This window comes from Podarcis bocagei, assembly GCF_964188305.1.
Source record: "Podarcis bocagei genome assembly, chromosome: 7".
Classification (NCBI taxonomy): domain Eukaryota; kingdom Metazoa; phylum Chordata; class Lepidosauria; order Squamata; family Lacertidae; genus Podarcis; species Podarcis bocagei.
Window position 1 is genome coordinate 6300171 of NC_138132.1, and position 13736 is coordinate 6313906.

Sequence of the window (13736 nt, forward strand, 5' to 3'; positions counted from 1 at the left end):
CAAGCAGATGTTCCAAGACACGAAAGTTCCCCTGTACCCGGTATTGGGGGACTTGGCAACTGTCCATCCCCCCTCCCCCATCCTGCCCTCCGCCTGCTCCGGCCTTTTAGCTGTCACTCCAAATGATGGATGAGTTGGGTCCATGCCCACGAGTCGCAACCGGGCCTCCATAGGGGCCCCGGCTCTGACAGCCCGGTGACAGATGACCGAAGGTCACCCAGGTCACACACAGAATGGGTCAATGGCTATGGAGGCAACTGTGAAGGCTCTCTCAGGTTTTGAAACACAAGGTCACCACTTTGGGGCTTTCTTCTGGAGCATCGTGGAGATCAGAACTTCCACAGATGCTCCCAGTTTTCCCTATTTACCAGGAGAGGATGGACTGTCTGATAATTCACGGTTCCTCCTTTCCTGTTTTTGGGACACGGGTGGTGCTGTGGGTTAAACCACTGAGCCTAGGACTTGCCGATCAGAAGGTCGGCGGTTCGAATCCTCGCAACGGGGTGAACTCGCAACGGGGACATCCCATTTTTTCCCCCACGAGAGAATGGCAGACATTTTGGGTGCCATGATCTCGTGAGATTTCGCACCACATTTTTCCTTGGGAGAGGGGAGATAGATAGATAGATGATTTATTACGGTCGGAGACCAGCTTATAAAACACACTTGGGGGTACAATCCCAGAGGGAAAACAAACATTTAAAACAATGTACAACAATAAATTTAAAATTTATAAATGCGGTAAGCGTATAGACACTTAAACTTTAAGATAGGCTTCTGGTACCCATAAGGCTATTTCCCCTTTAACCTCACAAATTCCCCCTAACCTTTGGGTCTCATTCTTTCAATCTTTGTACGAGGACGCTGAACCTCCGTTACGGAATTATAATATAGATCAACTGGCTAAATGGCCGCCAGTTTCAGTAACTGAAGTGAAATCATATCACAATCTCACACAGCACCAGAAAATGCACATTTTAGGCCACCATGCCCCAAAGAAACACTTTTTTTTTAATTTCAGGGGGAAATCACAGCACAAAATTGTGTGAGATCACAGCGCCCAACATGGCCGCCGTTCTCTCGCAGGAAAAAACAGGAAGATGGAGCCCAAGAAGATGACGCCACGGTTTTCACCTTGGCGTTGGAGGGCATGTAAAGATCAGCAGTTAAGAAGCGCCCTGAGATCGTTTGATGAAGGGCAGTATATAAATCTAATTAATAAAAATAAAGTAAATGAAAGAACTTGGTAGGACCACCACTATCAGAAGCTCTGTGTGTGAGAGACGCAGGAGAGGGCATTCTCTGGCGCAACTCCTAGGTTGTGCACTGTTATTGTGTATTTCTCTACTCTGGGCCTTGGTGAAACCATGTGTGTATGTGTGTATATATATATTAGGATCCGTGCTATTATATTGGCTGTAAGTTGGTTCAACTACAGTGGTACCTCTGGTTGCAAACAGGATCCATTCCGGAGGCCCATTCACAATCTGAAAGGAACGCAACCCGCGTCTGTGCGTGCGTGTGCCGCGATTCACCGCTTCTGCCATGCGCGTGATGTCATTTTGTGCGTCTGCGCATGTGCGAATGGCGAAACCCAAAAGTAACCCTTTCCGGTACTTCCGGGTCGCCACGGGACGCAGCCTGAAAATGCGCAACCTTAAAAGCAAACGTAACATGAGGTATGGCTGTATTTTTAAATAGTACTTTAAACAATTGCAACCTGTTTGGGACTTTATGGTGAAGATGAGGCAAAATCATCATCATCATCCCATAACCTCCAACATTTCTCTGACGAAAATAGGGACATCCCATTCCATAATGATAATTTTACTATGTCTACCCCACACATCTTAATGGGTTTTTCCCAGTCGCCGTGGGCAGCTTCCAACATATATAAAAACAGAATAAAACGTTAAACGTTTTTAAAATGTACAAGGCTGGCTTCAGGCGGCTCGGGGGGTCGGATAACCCCATACCCTCCAACATTTTTCCAATGAAAATAGGGGCATCCTAAGGAAAAATGGGATCAAATCAGAAACCAGGATGGCTTCTCTAAATCAGAGACGCCCCTGGAAAACAGGGACACTTGAAGGGTCCATCGTTCCTCTTTCACATTTGGCCCCACTCTGATTTGGTCCTGGCCCTGCCCAGCCCTGGTGTCCTCAAGCTGAAAAAGGCTCCCTGACCCAGGTGTAGTGGTTACAGCGTCAGATTAGGAGTTCGGAGGTCAGGCTTCAAACCCGTACAGTGGTACCTCAGGTTACATACACTTCAGGTTACATACGCTTCAGGTTACAGACTCCGCTAACCCAGAAATAGTGCTTCAGGTTAAAAACTTTGCTTCAGGATGAGAACAGAAATCGCGTGGCAGCAGCAGGAGGCCCCATTAGCTAAAGTGGTGCTTCAGGTTAAGAACAGTTTCAGGTTAAGTACGGACCTCCAGAATGAATTAAGTACTTAACCCTAGGTACCATTGTATTCTGTTGAGAGGGTCACCTTGGGCCAGACACTATCTCACAGGTTGTGAGGATAAAGTATGTGTTTGTGTGTGTTTGTGAGCCACATATGCTTCCACTCCTTGGGGCAAGGTTGGGCTTAAAATCTAAGCAGCAAATACGAAAACAAACTAGATAGCGCATGGTGAGGAAGATGAGGCGTCCCCTTGCCCCAATTCCAATTTGCTTGCTTGGGCCCAGCTTAGCCATAGCCGCTTAGCCTTGGAAGCCCCCCTCCCACCTCACTCCCTGCCAATGCGTTCAGGGTAATTGGCTAGAATTGATTACCCTTCACCAGCCTCTAATAGCTTTATAGCTCCTTCAATTAGCCACTAATTGGCCAGCGCTCATTAACTCGCCTTTGTTTAACTAACCAGGGAGAGGCCCTGTCTAATTGCCTGGCAGCTTGGTGGCGAGCGAGGAGGGGAAGGGAAGGGAAGGGAGCATGGGTGGCGGGCATGGAAAGATGCCCGCTGTTAGCTAGCAAGCCGCTCGCTTGCCAGTTCAAAAGGGGCCGCAAGCAGGGAGCCAGCAATTCCCCCAACTCAGCCTGCGTTGGCAGAAAATGGCGCCGTGGGCAGAAATGATCAGCGGCATGGCTGAAACATCGTCCTTTATTAAGGCCAGCTTTGGGCCCATTCTAATAACGGGTGGTCCGCATGCCTTGTTGTCGAAGAAAACCCCTGGGTAAAGCACGTTGGCATGAGGGATGGGCTCTCACTGCAGGGCTGTCCCCAGAATTAACAGAGCTGCCTCTGCTCTTCCATACCCTCCAACATTTATCCAACAAAAATAGGGATATCCTAAGGAAAAAGTCCCATGGACTGCAAGAACATCAAACCTCTCCATTCTGAAGGAAATCAGCCCTGAGTGCTCACTGGAAGGACAGATCCTGAAGCTGAGGCTCCAAGACTTTGGCCACCTCATGAGAAGAGAAGACTCCCTGGAAAAGACCCTGGTGTTGGGAAAGATGGAGGGCACAAGGAGAAGGGGACGACAGAGGACGAGATGGTGGGACAGTGTTCTCGAAGCTACCAGCATGAGTCTGACCAAACTGCGGGAGGCAGTGGAAGACAGGAGTGCCTGGCGTGCTCTGGTCCAGGGGGTCACGAAGAGTCGGACACGACTAAACAACAACAAGGAAAAATGGGACGCGGGTGGCGCTGTTGGTTAAACCACAGAGCCTAGGACGTGCCAATCAGAAGGTCGGTGGTTCGAATCCCTGCAACGGGATGAGCTTCCATTGCTCGGTCCCTGCTCCTGCCAACCTAGCAAATGCCGTTTACCTTCCCGCTGGAGCGGTACCTATTTATCTACTTGCACTTTGATGTGCTTTCGAACTGCTAGGTGGGCAGGAGCTGGGACTGAACAACGGGAGCTCACCCTGTCATGGGGATTTGAACTGCCGACCTTCTGATCAGCAAGTCCTAGGCTCTGTGGTTTAACCCACAGCGCCACCCGTATCGCTATGTATGTATAAATAAATTTATTATTACTGTTATTATTGCTATTATTATTGCTATTACTATTACTATTGTTACTATTACTATTATATACCAGGCCGCCCTACTTGCAAACTGCCCTGTGGAAAGCATCCTGATGATATTGATATTGATCCTGATGAAATACAATATTGTTTGTACCTTGATACTGCATGTTGTGGTGTGTGTGTGTGTGTGTGTGTGTGTGTGTGTGTATTTGTTTAAATGTACTGTAGTTCAATCTCACTTGTGTAAGCCAACTTGGAAGGGTTTGTATCCTGAGGGGCAGGATATGAATAACTGCAATAAATAAATAAATGCTCTCGTGATAAAACCATTTAAAATACAAGCTCAACCCAGCTCTGGGAGGTGGGGGAGAGAAACAGCTAACCGCTGGGGAGACAGAGGTATCAACAACAACCACACAGCCTCTGCTTCTCCTCCACTTCGAAGTCTTGTGTAAAGATCACCTGGGTCTTTGCTGCTGCTCACCAAAAAGGCAAGGGGATCAGGCAGAGAGGGTCCTCTCTGAAGAGGGTGTTGCGAAAAATAGAAGCCTCATGCTAGGACCTTTCTGTTAAACACTCCTTGCGGCTTCAGAAAACAAGTGTCCGTGATCCCTTGAGCCAACGGAAGGGTTTGAAACTGGGTTATTTTATTTATTTATTTATTTATTTATTTATTTATTCATTTATTTATTTACTTACTTACTTACTTACTTACTTACTTACTTACTTACTTACGGCTATTAGCCCATAAAATATGTACAAACATAAAAGGACAGGGGCATAAAGACCGATATATTCTGCACCAGAAGGAGAACATCACGATGCAAGGGTGGGTCATTGAGCAGAGCCAAATAACAGCTTGGGGCCCGGGGAGCTCCAAGGGACGGATCGCAGAAAAAGGAAAACTGAAGACGAGATCCGACATGCACTCTCATCATAACTGTCCGATTAGTTTTGGTGATGTTGTTGTTTTTTAGTGGTTTTTGTGTGTGAGATAACCGCGTTCAGGAATCTCGCCACCTGCAGAGTTACAGAGGGATCTGTGTCCTGCAAAAGTAGTGCGGCGTGTGACTCAACAGGCCTGCCAACCAAGCGCAATAAAACAGGACCCAGGAATTTAGTCCTGGCTATGCTATGTAAGGGACAGTTGAACATTATATGTGGAAGAGATACAACAGTTTTCCCGTCACACACGCATAGCGGAGACACCAAACTGGGTTAATTTGGGAGAGGGGAACTGTGGCCCTCCACATACTTGTTGGACTACGACTCCCATCATTTGTGAATGTTGGCCATGCTGGCTGATGGGAGTTGGAGTCCATTTGGAGGGTCATGGGTTCCCCAGTCCTAGTTCTAGAGACAGAATACAGTGGTACCTTGGGTTAAGTACTTAATTCGTTCCGGAGGTCCGTTCTTAACCTGAAACTATTCTTAATCTGAGGTACCACTTTAGCTAATGTGGCCTTCCTCTCCCGCTGCACGACTTCTGTTCTCATCCTGAAGCAAAGTTCTTAACCCGAGGTAATATTTCTGGGTTAGCGGAGTCTGTAACCTGAAGCGTCTGTAACCTGAAGCGTATGTAACCCGAGGTACCACTGTACAGTGGTACCTCGGGTTACAGACGCTTCAGGTTACAGACTCCGCTAACACAGAAATGGTGCTTCAGGTTAAGAACTTTGCTTCAGGATGAGAACAGAAATTGTGCTCCGGCGGCACAGCGGCAGCAGGAGGCCCCATTAGCTAAAGTGGTGCTTAACCAGAGGTACCACTGTAAGCTGTTTTTGCATATCTTACCTGTTCCGTACTCCAGGAAGCTTCAGGAAACTCCCATCAACCCTTGTTCAAATTGTCCGGCCCCCCATTCCCAATTCTTCCCTGCGTAGCTGAGAATGGGACGCAGAAACCCTTGTTTTTGAAGAGGTCCTGGGGTTCCAGTGCCAGCTTTTCCAGGTAAAACTGGGAATATCCCCCTTGCACAAAATGCTGGAGAGACTCGGCCAGTAGGGGCACTGTTGAGCCAGATGGACTAATGGTTTGATTCCACATAAGGCAGTTCTCTATGATCCTGGCGACTTCCCTTCTCTCCTACCCTTTCCCTCCACAAAGATCCACGTTCTTACCGACAAGTGTTGGAATAGCCACGCACGCATAATGTTTGTGGCCACTTTGGGGAAGATCCCTCTTTTCTTGTTCCGTTTTTTGTCTCGGTCTAAGTCGTCGTCATCTCCCGTGCTGGGGGAGGCCACGCTGTTGTCTAGACAGTCCCCTGCGAGGAAAAAAAGAAGCAGAAATGGAGAGAGAAAACACTTTGAGAAAGATGGTCGGAGAAAGAGGCCCAGAAAGTTTGTACCTGGTGTGGGACTAAATCTGCTGTGGTTCAGTTAGAAAGAGGTTTTGGAGTCATACCACATGTGGCCACTAGAGGGAGACATGGGATCAAGCGTCGAATGCTAGAGGCCCTCTAGAGGCTGCTGGTGGAATTTCACCCTTGGGAGGACTGTTGTAAACTGAAATCTGTGATGAAATCAGGGTCTTTAAGAATAGTGAGCCTCTAGATAGTTTCCCCTTCTCCCTCTACTCACTTTGACCCACTCACACGCATAGCTGGCTGAACATTACAGACGCAGCTGCTGCATTGCAGCTGTAAGAGCAGGAAGGAGGTTATGGATATGAATTGCTTTGATGGATCCATATGGTTTAGAATACTGCTACACACAGCAACCAGACAGACACGATCGGGCATTCATGAACAGAATATAAAGGTAATATATGTCCTATATTTGTCCCTGCATCTGGCATGGAGGTCTTTTTAAATATCTTGGCATACAGTCCTTGATTTCTAAACCAGAAGCTAAAAGCAAATTGTGCCGGGAACACATCTGAACTAGCCCTGTGGGGACTGAATGTGTTATTTGGGGGCAGGAACAGCCATCGTAAATTGATCATTTATCCTCCATGAATTTGTCTAATCCCCTTTTGAAACTATTCACGTTGGTGGCCACCCCGGCTCTTGTGGGAGTGAGTTCCATAGTTTAACTGTGAAAAGAACTACTCTCTTTTGTTTCCTGGTTAGCAGGTGTTCCTCGGATCTGGCCACCATAGATGACCGGCTAACCCTGTCCATTAGGCAGGCATTAGCAGTCATGGTGGAGGGACACGGGTGGCGCTGTGGGTTAAACCACAGAGCCTAAGACTTGCCAATCAGAGGGTCGGCAGTTCGAATCCCCACGACAGGGTGAGCTCCTGTTGCTCGGTCCCTGCTCCTGCCAACCTAGCAGTTCAAAAGCACGTCAAAGTGCAAGTAGATAAATAGGTACCGCTCTGGCGGGAAGGTAAACGGCGTTTCCGTGCGCTGCTCTGGTTCGCCAGAAGCGGCTTAGTCCTGCTGGCCACATGACCCGGAAGCTGTATGCCAGCTCCCTCGGCCAATAAAGCGAGATGAGCGCCGCAACCCCAGAGTTGGTCACGACTGGACCTAATGGCCAGGGGTCCCTTTACCCTTTACCTAGCAGTCATGGTAGAGAATGTGTCTTGCATGCAAAAAGTGGCTGGTTCAAGCTGTAGCCTCTCTAGATGTCAGCACTGGTCTGGTGAGCCCTCATCAGTCAGAGCAAACAGCAGCGAGTTAAGAGGGATAAAGCAGACAGACGATCCGTCAATTTAAGATGGGCTGCCTCCGTCCTTGAGGCAGAGCTGGCTGTCACAGGGTGATCGGTCAGGGCCCGTAACACGTCCACTGGATCAACACAAAAGGAGAGAGAAATGGCGTACACGATCAAGGGTCTAGAAGCCTAGCCTTATGAGGAATGGTTGAAGAAGCTGGGTATGTTTAGCCTCAAAAAGAGGAGATATGATGGCCATCTTCCAATAGCTAAAGGCTATCACATGGATGTATGGAAGTGAGAGCTGGACCATGAAGAAGGCTGATCGCCGAAGAATTGATGCTTTTGGATTCTGGTGCTGGAGGAGACTCTTGAGAGTCCCATGGACTGCAAGAAGATCAGGCCTATCCATTCTTCAGGAAATCAGCCCTGAGTGCTCACTGGAAGGACAGATCCTGAAGCTGAGGCTCCAAGACTTTGGCCACCTCATGAGAAGAGAAGACTCGCCGGAACAGACCTTGATGTTGGGAAAGATGGAGGGCACAAGGAGAAGGGGACGATGGAGGATGAGATGGTTGGACAGTGTTCTCGAAGCTGACCAAACTGTGGGAGGCAGTGGAAGACAGGAGTGCCTGGCGTGCTCTGGTCCAGGGGGTTACAAAGAGTCGGACACGACTAAATGACTAAATAACAACAAATCACATGGAAGATTCCAACTAAACACTAGGAAGTACTTTCTGACAGTAGGAGCTGTTGGACAGTGGGACGGACTATCTTGGAAGGCTGTGGACCCTCCTTCCTTAGAGGTTTTTAAGGTTTGGACAGACATCTGTCATGGATGCTTTAGCCAAGATTCCTGCATTGGAGGGAGCTGGACTGAATGACCCCAGGGTCCCTACAACTCTACGATTCTATACTTGGCCACAGACATCTCCTCCGCTCGCAAGTAGACAAGACAGGGAACAGAACCTAAGGCTCCTCCAGACATGGTTGGACTCCCAACCGCTCTAGCCAGCATGGCTAGTGGTTAGCAATTTTGGGAGCCTGTGGTCCAGCAATAACTGGGAGGCCAAAGATTAGCCATCAGATTCCACAGGGAGGCACCAGATAATGACCCATTCCAGATATCAGATAATTAACCAGCCTCGGAGGTGGTGAACCTGTGGCACTTTGCCGATGCCGTTGTATCTCTCATCACCCCTGACCATTAGCCATGCTGGCTGGTGCTGCTGGGAGATGGAGTCCAGCAACGCCACTCTTGCAGTGCTGGGATGGGATGTTTGAGTTGGTTACTGTGGTGGTTGGATTCTCCACCCCTGATTGTTTCGTTTTATTCTATACTTTTTATGCTGTAACCCTGCTCTGGGATTTATCTTAGTGGAAAGAAAATTATGATGAATCGCCCTAAATCAACAGCAAACATCTTGGGGGAGGCACCTTTATTTGGGGCCGTGTGTGTGTGTGTGCCTTGTGTATTTCTTTCTTATGAACTGCATGCGTTTCTCTGTACATCTGTTTGTTTGTTTGTTTGTTTGATTAATTCATAGAATTCATATCCCGTTGGACTGAAAAGTCCCAAAACTCTCAAAACAGTTTACAAGAAGAATTAATCAATGAAATTATCAACAAAAAACCAACATTTTAAAGCCTTTAAACAACAACAACAACAAGAAGAAGCTAAAATCCAGATTAAAACACATGCCAACGTCCTACATAGTTGCTTTATAATGTATGCTGTAATGTATGTTATAACTTATGCTTATGTTTTTAAATAGGCTTGGAGACCTTTCTGTATAACATATACAGTGGTACCTCGGGTTAAGAACTTAATTAGTTCTGGAGGTCCGTTCTTAACCTGAAGCTGTTCTTAACTTGAGGTACCACTTTAGCTAATGGGGCCTCCTGCTGCTGCTGCTGCCACCGCCGTGCAATTTCGGTTCTCATCCTGAAGCAAATTTCTTAACCCGAGGTACTATTTCTGGGTTAGCGGAGTCTGTAACCTGAAGCGTCTGTAACCCGAGGTACCATTGTACAGTCATACCTCATGTTACGTTTGCTTCATGTTACGTTCTTTCAGGATACATCCCACAGTGACCCGGAAGTGCCGGAAAGGGTTACTTCCGGGTTTCACTGCTTGCGCATGCGCAGATGTGCATAACGACATCATGCGCATGCGCAGAAGCAACAAATCACAATCCACACATGTGCAGACGCGCCACAGAACGGATCCCGTTCGCAACCAGAGGCACCAGTGTAACAAGTTTTAATATCATGAGGAGGCAAAGGACTTGGAAGTCCCACCCATTTTAAAGCTCACCTCACTGAGTGGGCTTAGGGAAGGCACTCTCAGTCTCTCTCTCTCAGGGATGGCAGATTACTAAGGAAGAACATGATGTGCTGCGTTTATTTGAAATACGTCCCATAATTCAGTGGCAGACCTTGGGCTCTGAAATTTCAGTGGCACTAAAATTCGGTGCCACCTGCCTCTCGCGCTCCGTTGTACAGTATTGTTTTGGCGCTCCCTGTAGGGCGGCACCCGGTCGCACTTCCCTAAAACCGCCTCTGCATAACCATGAAAGGTTCTGAAGATGAGGCAGTGTGGTTCAGTGGTTGGAGTGTTGCTTTAGGACCAGGAAGAACCAGGCAGAGGGCCGTGCTCAGCCCTGATGCTCACTGAGTGACCGTAGGCCAGTGGTTCTCAAGGGTGTGGTGTGCCACACTGGTGTGGCAGGGGAGCAGAGCCAGTGTGGCAGGAAGGTTCAAGGATCATTGAAGAAACACTTAAACATTTCAGTGTAGTATAGAGGGAAAAAATTATTTGATATCCCGCTTTATCACTCCCCTTCAGGAGTCTCAAAGCGGCTCACAATCTCCTTTTCCCTTCCTCCCCCACAACAAACACTCTGTGAAGGTGAGTGGGGCTGAGAGACTTCAGAGAAGTGTGACTGGCCCAAGGTCACCCAGCAGCTGCATGTGGAAGAGCGAGGAATCGAACCCGGTTCACCAGATTACGAGTCCACCACTCTTAACCACTACACCACACTGGCTCCCACATAGTTGTGTTCTGTGTTATAAATCAAGCACGACCAGGAGCCGTTCCCTTTCATTTTCCAATGTATTTCTCAATAATAAGAAATTCTGTGTGGAGCGAGCCTTCCTTCTTCTGAAAACATGGCCCAGATAAAGAAGTTTCAGAACCACTGCCTTAGGCCCATTACAGGGCTGTTGTCGTCGGGATTATTAAAAAAGGAAGGACAACACCTTGAGCTCTCGGGGGCGCAAGGCGAGATTTAAAAGCTAATAAAAGAAGGTTTCTTATGCCACACAGAAGCAGAATTAACAAGGAAAAACCCCATTGACTTCTGGCCGTTTTGAGTCAACCTCCTTTCCTAGCGGGGCTCTCAGAAAATTGAAGATAGAACTTCCTTCCTCCTGTCAATGCCCAAGGAAAGGAGAGGGGGACCTGCAGTGTGGAACCCCCTGCTACCACATGCTCCCCGCCTCCCTTTGCACACAAGCCTCGCCTAACAAACATAAAATCCCGTCTCTTTCCCCCCCACACCCGCCCAATCCTAGCCCAATGGAACAGCTGTCATGCTTTTATATCCTCCGGCTAAAAGGCAGCTTAAAAGGCCTGCCTGGAGGGGGACGTAAATTATGCATCAGAGAAAGCGCTGCTGTCGGGGGCTTCCAGCAGACATCACCCGTGTCCCCACTTGATCACCAGCCCCACCCTGCTTTCCTCCCCTCTCCCGCTCTCCCCCCCCCAAAAAAATGCAAAAAGTAAAACCCATTGCCCTCTGCTTCCAGAACTCTGCTTGCGGAGGGGTGCGCAAGGACAGTTCTTTGCAAAAACTGCAGCAGCTCTTTGCAAAAGAACAAAACCAGGAGGGCGAGGTGCAGATGCAGTCGGGAGGTCAAGCTTTTCCAGGCAAGCCCCAAAGCCAAAATTCCAAAATAAAAAGGCTGCAGCAACGTCACTGCAGTGAGATTTGCACAACGGCAACAGAGCCTCACCAAAAGAAATTTGGGCAAAGTGAGCACTGTCGTCATTTTATTTTTATATTTTTTTGCAGATCACAGGATTAGGGACTTTGATAAGGTCAGGCAGCACCCTTCTACACCTTTCTTGTCTGCTTACCACATTACAGTGGTGCCTCGCAAGACGAAATTAATTCGTTCCACGAGTCTTTTCGTCTTGCGATGTTTATCGTCTTGTGAAGCACAGTCAGTCGCAGCTGCGCCTCTTTTTTGTTTTTGTTTTTGTTTTGTTTGTTTGCTTGTTTTTGGGGGGGTTCACTGTCCAGGCGCTCGGCCCGGCCCGAGGCCCCACCTGCCCTTCCCTTCCCGCCCGCGTACCCCGGCCGGCGCCCCTGTCGCACCCTGCGGCGTCTCTCGTCGGTGGCCTCGGCTCGCTCGTGGCATCGGCATCGGCATGGCGTGGCGGGTCGGAGCCTCGCCTGGGTGCGACCGCCCGGGCCCTCCCGCTCTTGCGAAGCACGGTCCGTCGCAACTGCGCCTCTTCAAGCGGCTTTAAGAAAAAAGCGCAAGACGTTTTCGTCTTGCGAAGCAAGCCCATAGGGAAATTCGTCTAGCGAAGCAACGCAAAACCGAAAAACCCTTTCGTCTAGCGAGTTTTCGTCTTGCGAGGCATTCGTCTTGCAGGGCACCACATTATACGTGGATTTATGGTTTATGATTAGACTAGGCAGAGCAGGGGTTGAGGAAACAGAGTGCTTCAACGAGGCTCTCACTTCTGTATTCTGCCACAGAACAGACAGTGCACACTCTTCCTAAATGAAGAAACACAATATCTGAACCTAGAAAAAAACAAGCTTTTGTATTCCGGGTGCTTATTTGATTAATTGTCTGTCTTTTATCTAATTAAGTTGTAATAAATGTGCACATTACCAAAAATAGATCCCATTTTGAAATGATTTGCAATTTAATAAATGAAAGCTGCTGCTCCTTATTTCAGGAAAGAGAAGGCTTTGATTTTTCTACTTTCCCATTCCCCGTTGTTGGTCACATACAAGAACTAGTCTCAAAACATAAACAAGCAGATGTCTTAACGTCCTAACCCAGAATTAAAATGTGCCTTTGATTCTTTTGCTTAGCCAGCACTAATCAAATTACAAAAAGATTTTGTTGACTAACCTATTAGTGAAAGGTTGCAGTCCTAAGATAAAAACGCAGCTCTCTCATGTGTCCTCACTGCAGTATTCCCCCATTTCACAGATAGGGGAAACCGAGGCTTAGAAATGGTGGCTTTCCAGTGGAACTGGATGTGGAAAGAGGTAGGACTTTAGCCCAGGCCTTCATCCAGAGTTTCCTTATCCAAAGTACCTTTAGCACCACAGGGGCACAGATCCCAGCCTAACCTAGTTGTGTAAACACATTGCTATAATTATTATTTATAATGGGATAAAGGAGCCTGATCTCAGAGGAAAATCCCTCTAATGTCTCACCTCACCCCTAATTTACATACCCTCCAACATTTCTCTGATGGAAATAGGGACGTCCCATTCCATAATGATAATTTTACTATTTATACCCCACACAGCTGATTGGGTTGCCCCAGCCATTCTGGGCAGCTTTCAACAGACATAAAAAACATTTTTTTAAAAAAATAAAACATAAAAAACCCTTCCCTGTACAGGATAACTCCATACCCTCCAACATTTCTCCAATGAAAATAGGGAAATCCAGAGGAAATGCAGGACATTCCGGGATTGATTCAGAAACCAGGATGGCTTCTCTAAATCAGGGGCGCTCCTGGAAAATAGGGACACTTGTAGGGTCTGAATATATTCCCCTACTCTAAGAGTTGGCACCTGGAAGCCACCAGACCATGGGGTGGCAAACTAAGGCCTGGGGGCCGGATCCAGCCCAATCACCTTCTCAATCCGGCCCGTGGACGGTCCAGGAATCAGCATGTTTTTACATGAGTAGAACTGCTAGGTTGGCAGGAGCAGGGACCGAGCAATGGGAGCTCACCCTGTCATTGCGGGGATTCGAACCACCGACCTTCTGATCGGCAAGCCCTAGGCTCTGTGGCTTAACCCACAGCGCCACCAGTGTCCCTTTCCTAAATTTACCAAGCCCTATATTCAGTACTCAGTAGCACAGTGTGCTTCAAATGTGCTTTAG

The 13736-nt window shown here is 48.0% G+C and overlaps 1 protein-coding gene across 2 annotated transcripts in view; it reads right to left on the reverse strand.

Moving 5' to 3' along the window:
* MEIS3 (Meis homeobox 3) overlaps positions 1-13736 on the reverse strand; it is a 75593-nt gene that overhangs the window by 14046 nt on the left and 47811 nt on the right. For both annotated transcript variants that reach the window (XM_081200552.1, XM_081200553.1), the window contains one exon: positions 6105-6250. In XM_081200552.1, the coding sequence (XP_081056678.1) occupies positions 6105-6250 (146 nt within the window). The remainder of the gene's footprint in view (positions 1-6104; positions 6251-13736) is intronic.